This window comes from Mirounga angustirostris, unplaced genomic scaffold, assembly GCF_029215605.1.
Source record: "Mirounga angustirostris isolate CCGP_5_RB_7025 unplaced genomic scaffold, mMirAng1.0.hap1 SCAF_9, whole genome shotgun sequence".
NCBI classification, from domain to species: domain Eukaryota; kingdom Metazoa; phylum Chordata; class Mammalia; order Carnivora; family Phocidae; genus Mirounga; species Mirounga angustirostris.
In genome coordinates, this window is record NW_026991717.1 from 59,815,586 (window position 1) to 59,837,980 (window position 22,395).

Consider the following 22,395-nt stretch of genomic DNA (forward strand, 5'->3'; position numbering starts at 1 on the left):
TCTTAACCACATTGAGTGGCTATAATGAGTTGCCAGCCTCGTGGGAACTCAGATCAGAGGAAGCAAGAGAGCAGAATGTCAGCCCAGATTATCCATGTGGAGCTGACGGAGGAACTGGCTCTTAGTGGGTCCATTAACTGTGTGACCCACAGCCCAGCCCAGAAGGTGAGAGCTAGGAACCGCGGGAGGCCAGGATGCTGTCTGCACGGCCCTGGCTTCTTTCCTGCCAGAGGGAAGGTTCTGCCAAGATGTTGCTCTAAATGGAAGTAGCCAGAAAAGAGGGAGATGTGGACCCAGCATGGACCCGCTTCCTTCGTCCGTTTGGTAGCTGTATCTTGAACACTCTTCAGGGCACCGGCAGCTGACAGTTTTCTGCCTTCACAGAGCTTATGGCTAATGGTTTCAGTCTACTTCCAGATAATCAAATCCCAAGTAACAGCCGTTGTAGCTTTCTGCAAACTGTCAAATTTATTGATTAGCATAAAAGCAACAAACATCAATAATGCATTTTATAAAGCATTCATGTAGAACTGGGAAACAGTTATAGAATGATCTCATTGCTTCCTTTCCGCAAACATAAGTACCATGGGGGAAAAAAAATGTATTGCTACTATATCCTGCCTCTACGAAAATCCAAGGGAAAAACGATACGATCCTACACATTAGTTGTGGTTAGTTATCTTATGAGACTGAGACTTTAAACATCCCTGGATGCCAAGGAATCTGAGTATGTATGCCCTAACACAAGGGTTGGCAATATGCTACTCAAACAAAGATGGAGGATGCACCAGCCATCCCTGCCTTCTCACCATTGATGAAATTCCACCTGTTAATACTTTCTAGAGCCACGACCAATAGCCTCTGTCCCCACTGCCCACCCCTGCCAAAAAAAAAAAAAATAGCTGGCACATAACACAAACACACACAATCCACTAATGTCAGCGTCTCCGTGCTCAAGACAGGCGGGGCTTTGTCCCCATTACACATACGTGCATTCGCTTGTGCCTAATGGTATGCCAGAAATACGGCTCAGAACCCTGGCACCCTACTTTGGAAGGCAGCATTGCCAGGGAAGCCCAGAAATGGCATCTGAAGCTGGAACTTTTCCCCCTTCACAGCTGGTTCCATGGGGAGCTTACTTGCAAAACTCCTATCACTCTCTGCTCTCCAAGCCTACATATCACAAGCTTTGGGCTGCTTTCACCCTGGGCTACAATCTGTCCAGTTATTTAAATTGGGTAAAACAAGTTAGAGTTGACACTGCTTCTCATTCGGGTTTTCTTGTTCTGTGTTCTCTGTTTCAGCATTGGTTGGAGTTTACAAAGTCTGTGGTGAAGCAATTGAGATGTAAGTATTCTTCATGAAAAGGTGGGGAGCCTCACCCCTGGGGAGGGTGGGATGAAACCTCCCGCATTTAGTAAGTCTTGGTCATTGCCCACCGTTCCTGTATAAGTTTGCCCTATACCTGTGAGGACTTTCTGATGATGCATCCCAGTGGGGAGGGAAGCCTGGTCATCCTCTGGGGGAAGGGTCTTTCCTGAGACGGGCACATCTCTGTCTCTGCAGCCCAGCCTCCATTCACCATGTGTTTCCGCGTGAAGTTTTACCCCGCAGATCCTGCTGCCCTGAAAGAAGAGATAACCAGGTAAGGCTGAACTTCCCTCAGCCACTGAGACTTGTTGGAGAGGAAAGAGGGACTGGAGCCTCTCCGATCCTCTATTTTGGAAGCTTCTCACTCTTATAAGGAAGGAATCTTCCTAAATATAACCTTACTTCTGTATTTCATTTCCACATGCTTTCTTTGCTCACCCCCTCAATGGAACTGGAACAGAGTGAGCTGCTTTCCTTCGAGAAGTGTGAATACTTCACGTAAACTAGCCATCTATAAGGAGACCTGGAGTCATTACTTAATCAAAAGCATTTTTTTCTTTTACCAAGGCTGTGGCCACCATGGATGTTTTTGGAGAGGGTGGGTTGCTTTTGTTGGGGGAGGGGGATGTTGCTTGAAATAGACTCCAGTGTCCTAACGTCCTCGGGAAATGCCAAAGCAGGACACTGCAAAATAAGCCGGGAAACACTGAAGATTTTAAATCCAAGTGGATAAACTCCAGTGTGCTGACGGATCTGGCCCGTGATGAACGCTTCCTTGTGGGGACCGTGTTCTGTGGCAGGCACACAGCTGCACGGAATGAATCCTATCTCATCCAGCACCACGTGAGGATGAGAAGGAACTTCTGTGCCCACATCATCCTACAAGAGGGTCAAAGAATAGGCGTTTCAAAGCTTCACCAGGGTTTTGTATATATGAGCCAAATTCACTCTGAAAGTCTTGCCTCAGAGACTCAGCAATGCTCTGTACCAGGCATCCTTAATTTTTATATTAGAAATATCTAATTTGGACATGAGCAGAATGTTGGTGTTATCTCTGAGAGGGCGGGGCCCTAGAGCAAGAGATGATGCCAGGGAACCCTAGAGCTGAGGAAGAGAGAGAGCTCTGCCAGCTCTCCGCCTCCCCCAAAAACCCTGGAGACCGCAGAGACCGGGATGAGGCCGTGGCCAGTTATAGAGACTCTGTCCTGTAAGTCTTTGCCATCTACTTCCAGATCCTGAACTGCTTGGGAGAATTCCAAAGAAAGGAAAGAGGAGGGAAGAAGGGAGGAAGAAGGAATATGGACTTACATTCACTTCCTGTTCCGAAGAGCGTGCCACTGGCTTTATGTCAGATAAAAGGAGCTAAAGTTTTTCTGAGAAGGAAAACGAGGAAATGGGGAGAGTAAGAGGGCAGGAAACAGGGCTAAGTAGTGCAAAGGAAGCAAAGAAGTGGGACGGAGAGGAGAAGTGGCTTCTCACGTGGGTCCCAGTGGAGGCTGGGGGGGATCTTGCAGTGCAGTCGAGAGGATGAGGAAGGTTGTTTCCTCGGGATGCTCAGGGCGGTCTACATGCACCAACTTTGAAGCACTGAGGCCAGGGCGGGCATTCATGCTCCTTACCGGGCATGGGAACGGCAGGTTCTGTTCATCCACACGGAAGTGGATGTGGCTCCCACTTTGCTCATCCAAGTACAGGAGCAATCCTGTAGTTTTAGGAGCACGAGCCCGCCCTGCTCAGGACCTTCAGAGCATTTGCCTCACTCTGAACCTGTCCCTCTCCCCGCAACCTGCTTCCCTGCCAAAAGAGGTGGTGATCCCAAGGCAGACCCAGAAGGCCACACTCCTGTCCACGTGTCTGGGCAAACTTAACACCTCTTTCTTGAGAACCTGGCACCTTGCCTCCTAACACCACACCTCAGGATCTCCTGGTCTCCACCTCACGCAACCAACAGTGAGGATGACAGGGATGATTCTAACAACTCAGTGAGCGGCCAGTGAGAGCACGGCAGACACATGGCTTTCTGATTTGATTAGAGGACAAAAATATATGGTTATCTTGGCCCTTTGGAGCTCTTAACAATACAATTTTCTAAATCAAATGTTCCTCCATAATACTAATGGACAGACTATCCTACTCAAAAAGCAGCATAGACCTGGAAACTCAGATCCTATTTCTGTCACTTCTCAGCTTGGGCCTTGGACCCAAGATATTTAACCTGTCTGACCTTCAGATCCCTTATTTATAAAATGAGGAAGAGTAACAGCTCCCGCATGGAATTGTTGGGAGAACTGACCCCTACACTAGGGTCTTGTACTTCGTGATACACTCTGCCCCGCCCCCGACCCCGGCAAGCCTTTCCCTGAGCAGAGGCTGCCAGATGGATTACGTGGTCCATGGACCCCCGAGGGCTCCGCACAGGGCACAGGTACAGTTAGCTGTGGCTTCTCTCCTTTGTTGAGGTTAAAGGCGCTTCTTTTCTGAGACTCCCCACTCCTCCTCGGTCCTTTTCCCCGACCAGCTAGAGTCCTACCACTTAAGCAGCTAGTTTTTGAGGACTCAGAGAAAAAGCCATCCCAGGTGACCAGTCATCCAAGTCCTAGTGGCACAGCATGAGGGCCATGGCCAGGCCTCTCTCCAGGTCAGCAGGCTTCAAAGGCACTGACAAGGGTGTGAGCTTCTCCCCCTTCCGCGCACATCTGTGCTGAGCATCCTCGACTGTTCTCCCCTTGCTCTCCACCTCACCAGCCTGCCTTCCCTAGAATGCATTTTCCAAGCGTTGTTGGGAGTGTGAAGCACAGGGTGCCTGGGCCTGATATGGAGTCTTCGTGCCTCCCCCTCTGAGGCATTCTGTGAAGGCCTTGGAATTAGCCAAGTCTTTCTCCTCATTCATGTCCCTACTGATCTTGAGAGAGTGGGTACCTGCCCCAGCCTCACTCAATACCTGAAATTCATTCCTGGCTTAGAGCCCTCCATGCCACCTTCCTGCCAAACTAATTTAGCTGTCAGTGTGTTTTTTCCTAGCAATATTGGTCCTAAATTTCAATGCCGTCTCAGCTATTCCCATAAAGCCAGGCTGAGAGGAGGGGATGAAATAGGGGGTAAAGAACTGTGCTTCAGTTTATCTCTTGGACTCTTCCCAGATGATAAATTTAGTTGCCAAATCCTGATTAATCTCTTTTGTCATTTTTTAAAGTAATAAATAGATTTTCTTGTCTGAGCTAGAGACAAGACAGAGAAAATGGGGATTAGGCACCAGATTTAGCATTTAACAGGGACCGCAGGTGTATGAACTCTGTGGCAAGGTTAAATAGTAGAAGCAAACTGAGTGCAAATGGCGCCTCCTTCTAAGGAAACAAACTGCCTGACACGTTTGAGTGGGGGCGCTCACAAAAGGTATTAACCGAATGACGGGATATATTCGAGAATGAATGCAGTTTATAGGTCATAAATTCCTTCGATGAACACCACTTGAGCCTACCTTAGGCTAAGATGGCCTGGAAAGCGTTTTCTATAAAAGGCCAGAGAGTAAGTATTTTAGACTTTGTGCACCATATGGTCTCTGTCACAACTACTCAGTTCTGCCTTTGCAGTGCGAACGCAGCCAGAGACGATACCTAAATGAATGAGAATGGCTGCATTCCAATAAAATGTTGTATTTCACTGGAAACTTTGGTGGCAGGTCATAGTTTGCCGACCCCGGACTAACGCATCGAAGAGAACTGGGTTCAAATTCCAGGTTGTCCTTTAACTAGCTGTGAGACAAGGCAAGCAACAGTCTCTCCAATCAGTCATGTCCTCATCCATGAAGCAGGAAGGAAAAGCAGTAGCCACCTCCCAGAGTCGTCATGAGGACTGCATGTGAGGGTGTGCATTAACCTGTATAGTGTGGGGGCGCCTGGCTGGCTCAGTCAGTGTGGCGTGTGACTCTTGATCTCAGGGTCGTGAGTCTGAACCCCACATTGGGCGTGGAGCCTAGTTAAAACCAACCAACCAGCAAACAACAGTACAGTGGGTGGCCCACAACATGCATTCAGTAAATTATTATTTTGTTTTGTTACTGTTTTGTCGTCTGTCTCTCCCCACTGGAATGTAAGCTCCATAAGAGTGGGGATTCTGTTTTGTTCCCTTTCGTATTCCCAGCACTCGTGGCAGTGCTTGGCACATGTAAGTGCTCAGAACTGGATGGATGGATGGATGGATGGATGGATGGATGGATGGATGATGGGTGGGAGGAAGGGTGAGTAAGTGAGCTAGGCACAAGATGTACAGGCTCCCTAGAATATTAAAGGTAAATTAAAAAAAAAAAAAAAGCATCTCTGACTGCAAGGAGATGATTATAGGATTACAGAGGAAGCCAGGGACAAAGAATCTGATGAAGGAAAGTCAGGGCCAAAGTGAGAACTCTTTGGAGAAGCTCTTCAGGAGATGCCAGTTCTCTCCAGAGGTCAGAACCTTTAATTCTGGAGCCATCTGTAGATTCATCTCCACCCTCTGATCCCAGAAAACACAGTGCCAGAGCCAATACCTTGGAGAGATGTACATGTCACAGAAAGACAGGTTTTCCTTGGCTGTCTTTTTAGGTTTTCACTTACTCTGCCTTTGGATAGTCCCAATTTGCGCTTCCATTAATTTAGGACAACACTGGCATTAAAGCAAAAATGGAGATGAGGCCAGGAAGAGATTGGCGAAGTTTACTCAAGAAGTGTCCTAAGGAATAAGCTTGTTGTCTTAATTCTGGTCTGATTTGTTTGGTTCTAATGAGAATTTCTCTTCGATGACAGAGTTCTCTTGACTTCCTTTAGGACCCCTCTCTCTAATAACTAACTGAATTACCAGGGAGGTAGAAAAAGCCTCAGGCCCTGAGTCAGGAGGACTTCCTTGATTCTGATCACTGTATCACCTCAGACAAGTCGCTCTACATGTTTGGCCTTCTATTTCCTCACGTATGAGAGAATTAGGCTCTTTAACTCCTATTCTGAGGTTCTGAGATGGGGTAACCCAACTAGCCTGCTCATCAGGAGTTGGCTGGGCTGGGTGGCCCCAGCAGGCTGATCTCTTCCCTTGTAACAAAGTGGCCCAAGTAGCGGTGTCTCAGGCAACAAGATAGTCTTCCTTAGGCCCATGTGTGGCAGGGGAGAATATGCCATGTTCTCTTGAGAAGAGGTCTAGGGATGCTATGAGTCATGTGGGGCATATTCTCATGTCCAACAACAGCGACTCATTAGTTACCACCTTCAATGAACAAAACATGAAGCTTGATGAAAGCCACCGTGGCAGAAAAGGGAGGGGGACCCCTAGTACAGCTCTGTCCCCTGAAGCTAATGGTCGATTCTTTCATGAGCTCACTTCTTGTCTTCGAAAGCTGTGCTTTGTTTTTAGGATATTGACTTGCCCCCCCCCCTTTCCCTACTCCCTTCAACTGCTGTTCCATTGCCTGACACTGTTCCTGTGGTCTTACCCTTGACCCCCTATAGCTATCCTACCTCCAGAAGTCTAAAGAAACCCCACTCAGCAGTGGAAAGCCTGTACCTTTCTAGCTCACTAGAGGCACCCACCATGCACCCATCAGTAAAGATGCCTCATGGGGCGCCTGGGTGGCTCATTCAGTTAAGTGTCTGCCTTCAGCTCAAGGCATGATCCCAGGGTTCTGGGATTGAGCCCCGTGTCAGGCTCCCTGCTCAGCAGGGAACCTGCTTCTCCCTCTCCCTCTACCTACCACTCTCCCTGCTTGTGCTCTCTCTGTCAAATAAATAAAATCTTAGAAAAATAAATAAAGATGCCTCATAAAGACAATGGTTCTCAGTGTCAGGAGGAGCACGTCCCCCCTGGGTGGGAAGGGAGCAAATCAGAAGCTCGAGCAAGGCTTTTTCAAACCCAGGAGACACACACAGATTCTGATGTGCTCCCCCCAGGGGATGTTCTCACTGTGACATTGAGAATCACTGCCCAGAGCCTAGTTGTCCCTTTCAAATATATCCTTTAGTCAGGTATGTGCTGTCCCTGAATTGTGGACACAGAGAGGTACAGAAGGAGTGATATATGAACTCAGACCCAGGGAATGATCAGTGAGTAAAGGACAAAAGGTTTGCTTCCACATCCTGCCAAAGCCTGGGGAAGGTGGGAGCTGGAGCAGTGAGAGGCAAAGAAGCACTCTCCCCCTCCCTCCTCTTCCGGGCTTTGCCTCCCTCCCTCCTTCCCAGTCCCCCATACCGAGATGTGGCATTTTACTGTGGGAAGCAGAGTGAAGACGAGTAGATTTGGTAGATCCATCTAAATTTTGAGAAGAGGTCTAGGGATGCTATGAGTCATGTGGGGCATATTCTCATGTCCAACAACAGCGACTCATTAGTTACCACCTTCAATGAACAAAACATGAAGCTTGTTTTGTCATCTGTCTCTCCCCACTGGAATGTAAGCTCCATAAGAGTGGGGATTCTGTTTTGTTCCCTTCTGTATTCCCAGCACCTTCAATGAACAAAACATGTATGGTTTAAAAAAAGGGGGGGGGGGGATGATAGTACCTATTTCTAAGGATTAGGTGAGAATTAGATGAGATAGTGCATGTAAAGTGCATAAGACCTGGACTGGCAGATAGGAAGCGCTCACTACATATCAGCTACTGTTAGCCGTTATTCTTGCCATCCTGCTTCCATCTGAGGTGAGAGCTTTCTCTGTTTGAAGAAACACCAGCCACAAGTTGCTGTGCTTCCTTCCCTGGTGCCCCTTCTTACAGCTTATTCAGATCCTGAAAGGTCCAGCTGAGCTCTGCCAGTAATCAAAGGCTGTTCCACACACGGGCAGGTTGTCTTGTAAGCCGAGGAGGAACTCGGCCTTGGGCTGGTTCCCTCACCCGCTGCTCCGCTTCTTAGGAAGAAACACCGGCCAGAATCCACGGCAGAGAGGGGCCCAGTTGGCCCCTCTCTGCTGACGCAGGTTTCTTTCTCAACACCGAGTGGGCCGGGGCTGGCTCCTTCCAAAAGCCTGCACTGGAGTGGGGCACAGTGCTTTTGCCAGGAAGCACCAATTCTGTTTTGAGCTACTGAAGGAAACGGACAGGTTGTTTTGAATTGAACCCCAAATCAGTTTGGGGCAAAGTACTTGTAAGTCTTCAGGAAAATGGAAAATCCATTTGTTCTGTGGTACATTTTAAGTTTGTTTTAATGTAGTAAAAAAGTGCCCTGACGAGAATTTTGATAGGCTTGTATTCTATCCTTATGTCTTTAAAGCCATCAGAGAAATCCTTTCTAGTTCCTGCCTCTGTTTTCTCTCCAGGTACTTAGTCTTCCTACAGATCAAAAGGGATCTCTACCATGGCCGCCTCCTCTGTAAAACATCAGATGCTGCCTTGTTAGCAGCTTACATCCTTCAAGGTAATGACTTTTGACAAGATGAATTTGCTTTTCATGCTAAATACTGGTTATATTATTTCAGTTACCACAAATGACTACTTCTTGGGTTTAAACGGTATCTAACTTGAAGCAGAGTCTGAATGGGAGGGCTTTGCCTAGACTCCCTAGGTCCAGAAAGCTCCAACCACTCAACCCTACACTGTGCCTAAGGTCTTTCTGCCAGTGCCTTCAGATCATTGTGACTCTCTCTGGGGTTTCCTCTACCCTTGGTTGATAGAGTTACTGAGACTCTGGAGAGTCATCTGAATCAATTTTTTCCTAGCCTTTCATGCAAATCTCAAAGGTATCTTGGAATTCTGGTGTCCCTTTCAGAGATCTTCCCATTCAGAGTGGTCAAAGTTGGAATGCTTACAAGTAACAGACACATTTCCTAGCATCCATCCTAATAAGGCAGGGTTGACTCTGTATCCAGCTGATGCCGACTGGCTTTTTTTTTTTTTTTTTTTATGCAAAACAGCGGGAAAGGTATGCACTCTTCATGTATGTGGTGCCTTCTCCTTCCATGAAGTGCAGGGGCTCCTAAGTGCCACTTCCAAGACTTCTCTTAGTCCTTAGGCCTGAAACTGTCACCAGACTGTTCGAGACCACAGCACTAAAATCACAGTTTCCATCAAAGAATCTGAACTCTTAATTGGAAATCTGTGAACTCCAGGAAGCTACTTTGTGAAGAGAACCTGAAAAATGCTTGCCAATAAGAAACTACAGTTCTTCTGCTAAGAGAAATATCATAGCTGCAGTAAGAATGTGCAAGTCCACACATTGCAACTTTGACTTCTGAGACTCCTGTTTTTAAAAAGCAAGTCTAGAAGGTGCCTGCCAACTCTAAGGTACCCAAAGAGGCTTCCTTCATTTTTAAAGGAGAACTTGGTCCTAAGTGAGATTTTAAATTCCAGTCTTTCTATCAGATTTACCCTGACAACCATATTGAATTTTTCTCTCTTTTTTTTTTCTTTTGAAGAAGTAATTGACATCCAATACTGATGTTTTCCACTTGGAGCTTCCTAAATAAAATCATAATAAATGACTTCATGGCTCAAGGTCACTCTGGACTATAGGCCCAGGAAAGCTTTTAGTCTCTTACTAAACGATAGAAATTCCCAAGTAATCTGGAGGACACAATGAATAGATTTGCGCACAAGTACAATATTCAGCTGTGAGGAGGGCACATTTTCCTCTTCATATTTACTCCTCCCTCAAGATTTCCGTGGGCCCTGGTTGTGGCTCTCACTAAGGAAGGAGAAAAGACAACCCCAAAGCAGCTGACACTTTTTAACATACTTCCTCCTAACATATGCATGATGTTCCCTGTGCAGCACATCCTGTGCGGAGGGCTGGGGTGTGACTTGCTTTGCGGAGCACACCCTCTGTCGGGCACACTCTCCGCAGAGCGCACTGATCAGAGATCCCAGCAGCTTTAGGGATGGCCTCTTGCTCTCTAAATGGGTGGAGGAGAAAGCCCCACCCCGGGCAGAAAACTAGGCAATCAGCCTTAGGACCTGGTGCTCCTGAACTCAGTGGCCAGTTTTAACCAGTCTTCCCACTCTCCAAGAGGGGCCTGACACCTGGCCAGCCCTCAGTGAATATTTACTCAAATTACATTCACTTGATTTGATTTGATTTCGACTGAGAGTTAAGCGCTAAGTTTGGGTCATGCCTCCTTCATCAGTGTGGCCCTGCTAAAATCCTCAGAACTTAGATCTGGCTCAGGCCCAAGAGACTCTCTCTTCCTGGTCAAGCTGTTTCCTGTGCTGCCACAAAGAGCATTGATCCCAGTCCCTTTTCTCAAGACTGACTGGATAAAGACCGTGATACAGCCTTCTGCTCTTATATTGGGTATTTACTTGTGGTGACCACAGAACACAGGCTTGGCTCTAGTGTCTCTGCTTAGGCTTGATACCAACCCAGAGTGCACACCTGGGAAAACAAAGGTAGGCATGCTTCTGAGGGGCTTGCCCTCTGCCTGACCCACAGCCGTGCTCAAGATCCATTGTTCTTTATAAATTTGGTGTGTGCTTTGGCTTTTGCTCTGTGTGTTGATTTCTTGTTGCTTTACCAGTGATGATTTACCTGTCTCCACAACTGTTTTACTCTGCTTTCTTTTTGCAAGCGGAGATTGGGGATTATGACCCAGGGAAACACCCTGAAGGCTACAGCTCCAAGTTCCAGTTTTTCCCAAAACATTCAGAGAAGCTGGAAAGGAAAATTGCTGAGATTCACAAGACAGAACTCAGGTACGTGACACTCATTCAGGCTCAGGACACTCTGTCCCCCAAAGCCTGAACACACAAGTCCTGCGCTGCATCCTCTGCTCCCGCAGACCCAGTCCTCCTAACTCTGGGATGTGCCATTTTCAGTACTCCACTGACAGCACAACCCTAAGCCCTGTAGTGTAGGCTGAGGCTTGAGGGCAGTGTAAGGAAAACAAAGAGGGATGGCCTCTGAAAGGTATCTGCTTCACTAAGATAAATGGAGAGAGAGAGAGGGAAGCATGGACTAGGAAAAAGGAAAACATAAAAGAAACAACAGAAGAGAAAATAGATGAGCGGAGGCCTGTGAAAAATGGGCAAGCCCCTACCTTCAGTCTGTGGCAGGCTGACAGGTGGCTTCCGAGTCAGTGGATGGGACTGCACAGGGCTGGCCTGGGTCATAAACGCTGGGGGTGCCCTGAGAGCATGTGGTTCAGGGGCTATGTCTCCACTACTGCCTTACTCAACCCACAGCCCTACACAGAGGGAAGGAGGGGAGAAGCAGCTGGAAGCAGGAAGCTTGTCTTCCTCAGATTCTTAGTTTGCCCAGAATATGCCAAATTCCATAAAATAGCATTAATGTATCCTTTCACCCATATATATAGGGTTTTCTACAAAGATTGATTAAAACAACAACAACAACAATAGAGCCTGGGTGGCTCAGTCGGATAAGTGTTCCACTCTTGATTTCAGCTCAGGTCATGATCTCAGGGTCACGAGATCAAGCCCCGTATTAAAATGGGCTCCACCCTCAGCGGGGAGTCTGCTTCTCTCCCCCTCTCCCTCTGCCCCTCCCCCCTCACAAGGCTCTCTCTCTAAAATAAATCCTTAAAAAAATATATATATATATATGTATATTTTTTTAAGATTCTATTTATTTGACAGAGAGCACAAGCAGGGGGCATGACAGGCAGAGGGAGAGGGAGAAGCAGGCTTCCTGCAGAGCAGGGGAAGCTCAATGTGGGGCTCAATCCCAGGACCCCAGGATCATGACCCGAGCCAAAGGCAGTCACCCAATCAACTGAGCCACCCAGGTGCACTAAAATTTTTTTTAAAAAAGCAGTAGTGTGTATGCACTCTACTTTGTGTGGCATGCTGGAGCACAAATACCCCAAACTGATAAACTATGGAGAAAAAGGCTATACACAATGCAGTGCTATAAAATAAAACATGCCACCATATTAGTATGTTACAATTTTTAAAAATCTTTTAAAATGTTTGCTTAAACTACCTTCCTGGGGCAGGATAATGCCCAAGGGGTGGGGGGGATATTTCTAATGTTGATATTAAGCTTCAACTTAATATTGCACTGGCTCCCACCCTCCCAGGGGAATGGAGACACCTATCAGAGGTGCTCCCCAGCCCTCTCCCTGTGCTGGTGTGGCCTTTCTTGAGCAGGCCGGCTCCTCCCATCACTGTTAGGGAAATAGCGGCCCCTTGTGGTAAAGGTCAGAATAAACGTGGACCTTTGAGAGGGTTCAGGGTTCGTTCAAAGCAGAGGGTTTTACATGTCAGAGCAGTGGGGACAGCCATCCAGAAACCTAGTAGGAGACAGGGGATCCCCCACGAAATGATGCCCACTTTGAGGGCCCTGGAGGCTTGGGCCAACTCCTGGAATGAATGGAGCCCACAAGACCCTCCAGCTTGCAGACAGGGACCGAAGAAGCTTCCTGCAAGGGGCAGTGGTGCTCAGCTGCCTCTGGTGCCCAGCCTTTTGCCTGCAGCACGGACATTGCCCAAACACCTCTCCGCACCTCAGGCGTGCTGGTGGCTGTAGAAATCTGCAGTCAACATGATGCCTGCTTGCACAGGTTGGCCTCATCTTCATTATGTAAAAATGTGTCTATTTCCTCCCTCGGCTCTAACGTGAGTTCCTGGAGGGCCCAGACTGGGCACTTTATCTCTTGGTAGATTTTACAGCAAGCAGCGTGGAGGCTGGCACAGAAATGTGCTGATTGATGTCTCTGCAGAAGGACACTAGGGGGAATCTGGCCTGCTCCTCCCTGCTCTGCCTCCTCTTCCTGCGCCCATATTGCTTGCGACAAATAATGAATGAACTTAGAAATCGGCAACTTTCAGTCCTGCCCACCAGCCGTCAGAGCTGCTGTTCACTTGACACACTGCTCACCCCTCCTCGAAGGTGAAACCAACCCAGCATCTGTAGGAGTGTGTCTGCTTCACCAGGGCTCTGGACCCTGAGGGCGCCTGAGGTGACCCTGTCACTGGTTCTGTGTGGAGCTCAGGAAAGCACCTGCGAACAGGCAGCTGCAGAAGGAATGACGCTAAAGGCCCCTTCCTCAGGCTTGGCACTAGGGCTGCTTTCTTCCTTTTCCTGCTTGTTTCCTTTTCATAGTCATCACCTGTGGACAAACAGAGCCATTGTGGAGACTGGGGAGCTCAGCACTGTCTCCTGCTGTCTCTTCACCCTCCATTCCCATGTTCCCTTTGGGTAAAGGAAACGTGTTGGCAGCACCAGCAAGATATATAGGCCCCTTCTTTGTATTTCAGTCTAGATCAGACAAGAAACCCATGGCCTGCAGCCAGCATACAAGTGTGTTTTGTTTGCCTGCCTAGTATTTGAAATTGTGAAATACCACATAAAAAGCAGTATCTCTGATTTCCCTTTTAAAAGCAGTGCTTTTAACATCTAGCAGTGCTGGGCCCCGCATCCCCACCTGACTACAGTCTTGGAGCTGCTACCCTCATTTGGTGAGGTGGCACTCCCCAGTTTGGCCCAGCCCCCACCACTCCCTCCTGTCTACACTCAGGCCATGTCATTCGTCATGTAGTCGGCCTCAGTCTGAAGACATCTGAGTTTCTGACCCTAGAAAGGATCTCTGGAAGTTGGTCCTGAACAGGGCAGGGAGCACACTCTATGGAAAAACCAGAGTGTAAGACTTACCCTGAACGCTTTTAAATAAATATAATAATATATAATATATATATTTACATATATATATTTACATATATTATATATATATTTACATATTAGAGAAAAAGAGAAAGCGTGAGTCAGTGGGGGGGGAAGGGGCAGAGGGCGAGAATCTTTCAAGCAGACTCCCCACTGAGCACGGAGCCCGACACGGGGCTCGATCTCACAAGATCATGACCTGAGCTGAAATCAAGAGTCAAGACACTTAACTGACTGAGCCACCCCCTGAAAGCTGCTTAATAGAGAGTTTACCTCAGGGGAGTCTATGAGAACAGGAAACCCTGAAATCATCTCATTTTCTTTATTCCAGTGGTCAAACACCAGCAACATCAGAGCTGAACTTTTTAAGAAAAGCACAGACGCTGGAGACATACGGAGTGGACCCTCACCCGTGTAAGGTAAGACCCCCGTGGTTGGAGGCTGCACTGACCTTGCCTCCTCCAGAGGCCAACAGGCAGGGAAGGAGCACATGCCTGCGCCAGCCACCCTCCGTATCTGGCTGACTGGCTCTTTCAGCGACAGAGGCCAGCAAAAGTGTCACTCCTTTTGAAAACGCCTCTGGCTTCCAAGCTGCATAATTTTGTGGTGCCACATCAACATCAGAGGGTCCGAGGCAAAGTCAATCTAAATAACAAATCCAAAGCTGGGGCCCCGCTTTGGCAGCAGTGGGTAATTTTGTGGAAACGAAGAGAGGAGTGTGGAAGGCCCCCCACGGGGAATGATCAGAGGCCGCTCAGCGGACTGCCTGCCCTTCCCTGACCTGTACTCTCGTTTCTTTCCAAGAGCGGGGTTTATTGCCCGCAGCAGCGCAAGTCACTACGCGCACCTGCAGTGGAGTCGCACTTAATTCCGTTACGCGCCTGGGAGGGGAGACAGGAAGCAGCCAGGAAGGCTCTGCCCAGGAGAAACCTCTGTAATTGCTCACATGTGTCTGGCATTTTGGAGAAGAGCCCAAGCAGCCACAGTCACTATGCAGAGCAGTGGGGGGACACAGCTTCTTCCCCTCTCCCTGTGGCTGTGTCCCTCCACTTCATCTCCTCATCTTGGTTGCTTTGACACTCCTGGTCTCTGCCTCAGTTTCCCCAGCTTTTGCCTCTCTCTTTCCACCACTGGAAACAGTACTACCAGTAAAGCTGATTCTCAAACTAATCTGAGGGAGGCCAGTATCCTATGGGAACAAGAGGACACTGACCTTTTTCTTCCTAATGAGGGGACACCGTTAAGTTTCCAACAAAAATTAAATGACCAACTCTTGATTGAGGCTCAGGTCATAATCTCAGGGTCATAGGATTGAGCCCCATGTCAGGCTCCATGCTCAGCAAGGAGTCTGTTGAGATTCTCTCCCTCTCCCTCTGCCCCCTCCTCAAATAAATAAATAAATCTTAAAAAAGAAAAAAAAAAAAAAAACAAGAGAAAGCAAGGAACCCAGTAATGTAGGTGCAGAGTGGCATTTCCCTTGGCCTCTTGGTGAGATGATGGTGATCTGTTCTTGCATAGGATTTGATGCTGAAACTTCCAATATGAACTTTGAGAACATTCTGGCACTCAGAAACCCTGGTCACCTTTCCCACTCCACACAGTTCCCTATCCACCAGTACAACCCACTGCCAGATAACCCTTGTATTCTCGGGGGCCAGCACGGTCAGAAAACACATTCATGCCTGTTAGTACAAAAAAAAAAAAAAGTATGGTTATTTACAAATGAATTCGCTAATGCCCTTGTATGAACGGACACAGATATATCCACGAATTGCTCAGATACTATCCGCAGGGAAACTGCATAGGACTGAAGAGAGCTTCAGAGCAGCTGGCCTTGGCTGCAGCTCTGATCTCTGGCTTCTTGAGGCCTTCGTAGGCTTCTCTGAGTCTTGCTTTCCGCGTCTGTGTGAAAGTACACAGAAGGTACTCAGTGACTGTGCTCCACGAACTGCTGAGTCACTTCAGGACCTTAAAACACATAGCTGCTTAGAGATAGCGATCTTCACCATAAGGTGCCAGGTCACCTCCAAGCCAGCTAGTAGACAGAACCTGAGCACAACTGAGTGGAGGTGGGTGAGGGTTCTCAACTGTTGCCTATGTGCATCTGGAAGCTACAGTGGCAGCCAGCCCGGTGTCCAGCCCACGTCCGCATGTACCCTAGGGCTGTGAGGCTCCTGGCTCAGACCCACCTTTGATGAGTTTGTCCATTATCAGACAGAGGCTGAAGAGGCTGCAGGAAGGAACCCCTATTAATAACAGGCACTGTGTGAGGCCCAATCCCTCATCATTTCATCCCCACAGCATCAATTCCTTGAAGGAAGGAGGGAAGACACATTTGTGGCATGCCTCCCATGGCAGGCCCACTGGAATCCTTTTGCATTATTTTCTCATTTAATCCTCATGCCAGCCCTGGGAGGTGGATTTTACTCTTCCTGTCTTATAGGTGAGAAGAGGCCACAGTGTACAAGGCCCTGAGTAGGAGACCAAGAATTTGAACTCAAGTCACTTCCCATTGTTAGGTATCTATAAGGAACAGAAGCCCCCAGGAGACTCCCTCTAGGGAGAAGGTGGGAGCGGTCATCTTACTGGGCTTCCAGCCCCTCGTTCCCAGGCTCTGTACTTCCTGCTCCCCCAGAGTCAGGGCCCTGCTGCAGACCCCACACGTGGCCCCTCAGCTCGTCTCACTGGGCTCCAGATCATAGTTTCCTTAGCCCTCCTGAGCAAGAACAGTTCAGGAGCATTTACTCTTGTCATTAAGTAGGGTTACTTTGGTGATATGCTACCAAGCACTCGCCTTAATGTTGCTACAAGGAGAGCTGAAACAAGCTGGAGCACTCGGTGTAATAAATACCGATGATTTCTATTAACAGAGAGGCAATTACTGGGCCCAGGGAATCTGGGGCACGCAGCCCTAGGGAGGACAGAAGAGGAATCGTTTTGATAATTAAATGAGAGCAGAACAACACTTCAGCTGGGCTCTGTTCTCCTGGACTGATTAAGAAGCTGCTGTTCTTATCCACACTGATGGTTTCTTTCTGCCCAGAGTGCCCTTGTCTGGCCCTGGGACGAGGAAGAGGAGATCCTACCAACTCTGGGTGGGACAGCCAGAGGGCTCCAGCAGCTGGCTGGCTTACAATAATACCCAGGTTCTGAACTTGCACAAGCTATCCTGAGCTCTCTGCATCGCCCCTCAGCCCCCATTTTCTGACGGGAGCCCCTAGCAGGAGGAGGAAAATGGAGCAAACCACTGGCAGCCCAGTGTTGCATCTATTCCCCAACTCTGGCACCTCTCCAACCTCAGGAGCCACCATCTTGGTCCTTCCAGGGGGCCCTGGGACTGGTTGTTTGCCCTGGATCTCCTGTTGTAGGCCCAGACTGTGGCTTCTTGCCCTGTTGAGGTTTATGGAGTGGTCAGACCCATCACAGATACCCATCCTGCACCCAGCCTTATGATGAGTCATGAAGGTTCCATTTATTGAGAGCCTGCACCTGCCCGGCACTTATATATACTATCTCATTTGTTCTTTACAACAACACTGCCAAGAAGATGTTCTTGTCCTCATTTTGAGATAAGAACACTGAGCCTGGGCGCTTAGGTGGCTCAGTCAGTTAAGCATCTACCTTCGGCTCAGGTCATGATCCCAGTTTTCTTACCCAGCTCAGCAGGGAGTCTGCTTCTCCCTCTACCCACTTCCCCCCTCCCCCTGCTTGTGATCTCTCTCAAGCTCGCTCTCTCTCTAAAATAAATAAAATCTTAAAAACAAAAACACTGAGCCTCTGAGAGACCAACTAACATGTCCAGAGTTACTGGTAAGGGACTCAAACCTGAACATGCCTGAGTCTCCATGCTGTGCTTTTTCAGTTACCATTCATAGTCTTTCTTCTGGGGAGATGGCATGTATTTAGGAACAAAGAAGGACTCACTACCAATTCTGATAGAACGATGACACCACTGAAATCATCAGAAAAATTTAATGCAAGTTCACCAAGTGGCTTTATGTCTGTTCTGCACAGGAGAAAATTGATTTCAGAAGATCTAGGTTAGAGGAACCATACAAATAAAATTGTCATTCCTCTGACCTTTCATAATCAGCCACCTACGCTCCTCTCTAAATAAACCCCCTTCCCCATCTTGACAAGTTGCCCCCGACCTCAGAGAAAAAGAACAAGGATCAGCGATTAAAAAAAAGAAAGAAAAAAGAAGAATCAGCGATGACTTGCCCTCATCCCCAGGTGGGCCCCTCCTGGCTACGCTGTGGGGAGAGTGGTAGGTTTACTGCTGAGATGAAGAACTTGACTAAAGCCACTTAGATGGCAAGTATGTGACAAGATTTCCATTTCTGATCTTTAATGGGGTGACACCAAGACTCTTACAGGGTTGCCTCCTAATTTCCACTCTGGCTTCTTGTGACCATGTTTAAGTATATCACTGGGTGATTTTCATGATTGACTTAATGTAAAGGTTCCTAGCTATGAGTTTTCGGGGATGGGCATTAAGTGTGTGGAAGAGCATGTGAAATCTTCTTCCCTAAGGTTTTCTTTTTTTCTTTTGAAGATTTATTTTTTTCTTTTAGAAAAAGAGAGAGAGCATGCATGTGAGCAGAGGGAGGTCCAGAGGCAGAGGGAGAGAGAATCCCAAGCAGACTCCCCACTGAGCACGGAGCCTGACACAGGGCTCGATCCCATGACCCTGAGGTCATGACCTGAGCCGAAATCAAGAGTCGAACGCTTAACCAACTGAGCCACCCAGGCGCCCCTTCCCTAAGGTTTTTGAAAACAAAGGTTTCACCCACCCATGTTGAATTAGTTTAAGTCATGCTCCAGAGAGGGAACTGGATGATCTTGGGAAAATACCCTGGTTCTGACTCTGGCATATCCAGGATGTCCTCTGGGGCGGCAGCAGACAGAAGCGTACTTCATTGTATCCAGAGGTGGAACCCACGGGGACTGGGCAAAGGTGGCCAGATGTCCCTACATCCCAGAACCAGTCAGTGCTGTGATTTCCAAAAATCCTTTTCTGGGCAGAGTGATCATCTTAAGGTGAACCTTTGATGTCAAACTGATGCAGTCGAGTTTTATGGTGGTTTCTACATGAACATATGAAGGACTCCATGCAAATCCAGCCCTCCTCCAAGAAAAAACACGATTGGCCATGACTTGGCAGTAAGTCATGTAGGCCGTCACCCTAAAATCAGATAGTAGTAGTATTTCTTGAAGTATATATCATGGTCCTCATTTGACAAATGAGGAAATTGAGGTTCAGAGAAGTTAAGTAAGTCACATAGCAAATAAGAAGCAGGGCTAGGGTCCTAAACCAAGAATGAAGCTCTTTCCACAAGGATGAGAAATTGAAAACAGATCTTATGCCTCACAACTACAGAAGTGAACTAAATACTTTAGACCATTATCTGATGCAGAGGGGGGCTGGCAGTATGTGCTGTGTGGCCTCCCAGACTGAGTTTTTATTCCACCTCTCAGATCCATGAATGCTCAGTCCTGTGGGTACCAATCTCATCAGGACAGGAAGGGGACAGAGAGGAAAGATAGCCTCCAGCTTGATAAGATGGAAGATCTGAGGAACAGGTTACCACTTTCTGTGTCACTTCTCTCCTCGTCCTCATTTCTTTCTCTTTTTGTCATATAACTTGTCCTTTTGCACACAAATCCCAAGGGCAGGCTCACACGAGAATGACATGTTAGATGGAAGAAACTGGGAAGGTTCCGGAGAAAGTGTCAGCGTGGCTGCTTATTTGCGTTTTCATGCTGGTGCAGATGTGAGGCTTCTCGCTGTCATTCCAAGTCTGCTCCTCACATGCCAGAGACAAGTAGCAAACCTTCCAGCTGCCCTCGCCCGGGTGGACACCCAGGTGCCAGGCTTTGCAGGAGCCTTCATCCACAACTGTTGCATTGGAAGCAGTTTGGAGAATTGATCTCTTCATGGGAGAGACTGGACTGGGATTGCTCAAGGGGCTATTATTACTTACTGGAATGATGTGGCGTCTAATTGGGGTTTATTCCCAGTTTGCTCTCTGTTCCAAATCAGCCAGTACGGTCAGGAGAGGCTGTTCCCCTTCAACTCCAACATCTGCCTTCACCCAGAGGCCAGCCCTGAGGTGTCTGGACAGTGCAGATGACAGTGCCAACAGACAGCCTGGCCAGTGCTGCCCAGCTTGTGGGAGGACCTGCTCTTCCCTGTGCTCTGGCCAGAGAGGCCTGCCACTGGGACGACTCTCACAGATCTCTGTCACAGCCTCTGTCTCTGTCTCCTTCCCCTTTTGCCCACTTCACTTTGGCCCCAAATCCCCCTTCTCCACGGGCCCCTAACAATGAATGACTGACTTCCCCTTTCTACCCCAACTTCCCACACCCTCATTTCCTAACTAGCAAAATTTAAATCCGTCAACATCAGGAAAAATAGTAAAATACTGCATTTTTTACAAAGATTTTGTATGAAGCTCAACAAACTCATATTAACAACAACACAACCACTAACATGTCCTTCGGTGTCTTCCAGGCAAACTTAAGAGATAGATAATATTATCAACCCTAATTTTGCAACAAGGAGTCTAAAACACAGAGAGATGGGACCTAGCTGAGGTCACACAGGCAGTGAGTGGCAGAGCCAGAACCTGGGCTTGAGTGGTCTGACACGGGGCCCATGACTATGGTCATGGGGCAGGCGCTCTTCTGCCCTGCTCTTGCCCACCGGGGTCAAGGGTGCAAGAAGCAGAGGGAGGCCCTTCCCTGGCCAGCCCACTGCTTCCCTTTCCTACTCTTTACCCATTATTTCTAGCCACCCACAATCCTCTGCTGACCTGATCCTTCCTTTCCATCCTTCCACCTATTCTTTCTAGGCCTTTCCTCTCTCTCACAACACTGTAAGATGCCTTTCCCACCTTCGCTGCACCTGTGCCTTCCCCTCTTGTTTTTGTTCACGTTTGTACTTCCCCCTGGCCCCTCTGGCCCACCTCATTGTCTTACACATTCATCTGATAAACCTTTCCTGCAGGCCTGTTCTGTGAGTACTAATAAGGTAAGGTTTCCACCCTCAAGTCACTTTCTGAACCTGCAGTTTCTGGACTTCCTTGGGTCCTGCCTGCACCATGAGCAGAAGGCCTCCCGGTGCCCACCCTCCATCTGAGGCAGGCTGCCCTCCCTCACCCATGTTGGCCAGGCATTCTCCCCCCCAGAGGCCAACCTGCTGGGTTAGTACTGGTGCCCCCGCCAGGGACCATGCCTTTGTGCAGTGCTGGCACTCAGGTATTAATAACCACCACTAAGCACTGATGACAGGCAGGAGGAAAATCAGCCCCGTGGCTTCACGGTATCTCCATTCAGGTTATTTTTAAACAGCTTTTTGCTGTTGCCCCTGGGTTGAAGGACACGGTGCTTGCAGCCAAGTGTCGGGGATCACGAAAGACCCTGAGGAAAGGACAATAAAAACAATACATTAATTGGAAATGTTTGCAAAACATAGAGTTTATTCGCTAGGCCCAGATGCTCACACCTGTAACCCTGACTCAAAGAGACAGTTTTAAGACAAAACTGCATTTTTCCTTGAGGCAAGGCTCATGAGGCCCTGCAGAGGCCCCACTGTTCTTATTCTTAGACCTAATCAGGCTGAAGATGTGTGCCAGGGAGGCAAACCATGAAAGTGGGAGAGACTAGGAGAGCCTGACAGCCACAGCCCCCACTTGGATGCCTCACACCAGGTGCCTGACCTTGACCCCATGGCATCATGTGAGCTATGGCTCAGACAGATGTCCTACATGTACACTTGGCCAGCATCCTGGGATAATTTCCTGGCCACTTGAACACACACTCTGACAGAGCAGTCTCTCACCCAAGGGCCCTATCACGAAGGAAGTTCCTCTGACAGAGCACAATCCATCTACCTGCTTTCTGTGCCCCACCCCCACCTGGCTCTCAGGGAGGTCATTTTCCCACGTGCGGGAACCATGACCTACAGCTTCTGCTGTACCTCCTCCTGGATTTGCTCAGCAGAACCTCAAGCCTGGTATTGACAAACTGATAGTGACCAGTGGCCAGGAGGCCTCTTTGATGGTTCAGGCACCATAAGACTGATGGGTGGCTAGTCCACTTAACTGGTGGCTTCTTATCTTTTCTTCAGCTAAACTTTGTGCAGAAGCCCGGTGTGTAGGGCCACCATAATAATAACTGCCATTCATCCTCTTTCTCTCTGATAACAGCTTTTTTGAGATATAATTCACCTATCATAAAATTCATCCTTTTGAAGTGTGTAATTCAGTAGTTTTAGTAACAGAGTTATGCACCTATTAGCTGTCACTCCCCATCTCCCCTTCCCCACAGCCCTGGCAACCAGCAATCTTTGTTCTCTATGGATTTACCTATTCTGGACATTTCATAAATGGAAACATACAACATGTGATCTTTTATAACTGGCTTCTTTCACTTAGCATAATGTTTTCGAGGTTCA

The 22,395-nt window shown here is 48.2% G+C and overlaps 1 protein-coding gene across 9 annotated transcripts in view; it reads left to right on the top strand.

Moving 5' to 3' along the window:
* The window catches only part of FRMD5 (FERM domain containing 5), a 309,170-nt gene that overhangs the window by 267,904 nt on the left and 18,871 nt on the right, over nucleotides 1-22,395 (top strand). For all 9 annotated transcript variants that reach the window (XM_045900184.3, XM_045900182.3, XM_064570531.1 and 6 more), the window contains 5 exons: nucleotides 1,305-1,347; nucleotides 1,567-1,645; nucleotides 8,644-8,741; nucleotides 10,888-11,011; nucleotides 14,269-14,356. In XM_045900184.3, coding sequence (XP_045756140.1) covers nucleotides 1,305-1,347; nucleotides 1,567-1,645; nucleotides 8,644-8,741; nucleotides 10,888-11,011; nucleotides 14,269-14,356 — 432 coding nt within the window. The remainder of the gene's footprint in view (nucleotides 1-1,304; nucleotides 1,348-1,566; nucleotides 1,646-8,643; nucleotides 8,742-10,887; nucleotides 11,012-14,268; nucleotides 14,357-22,395) is intronic.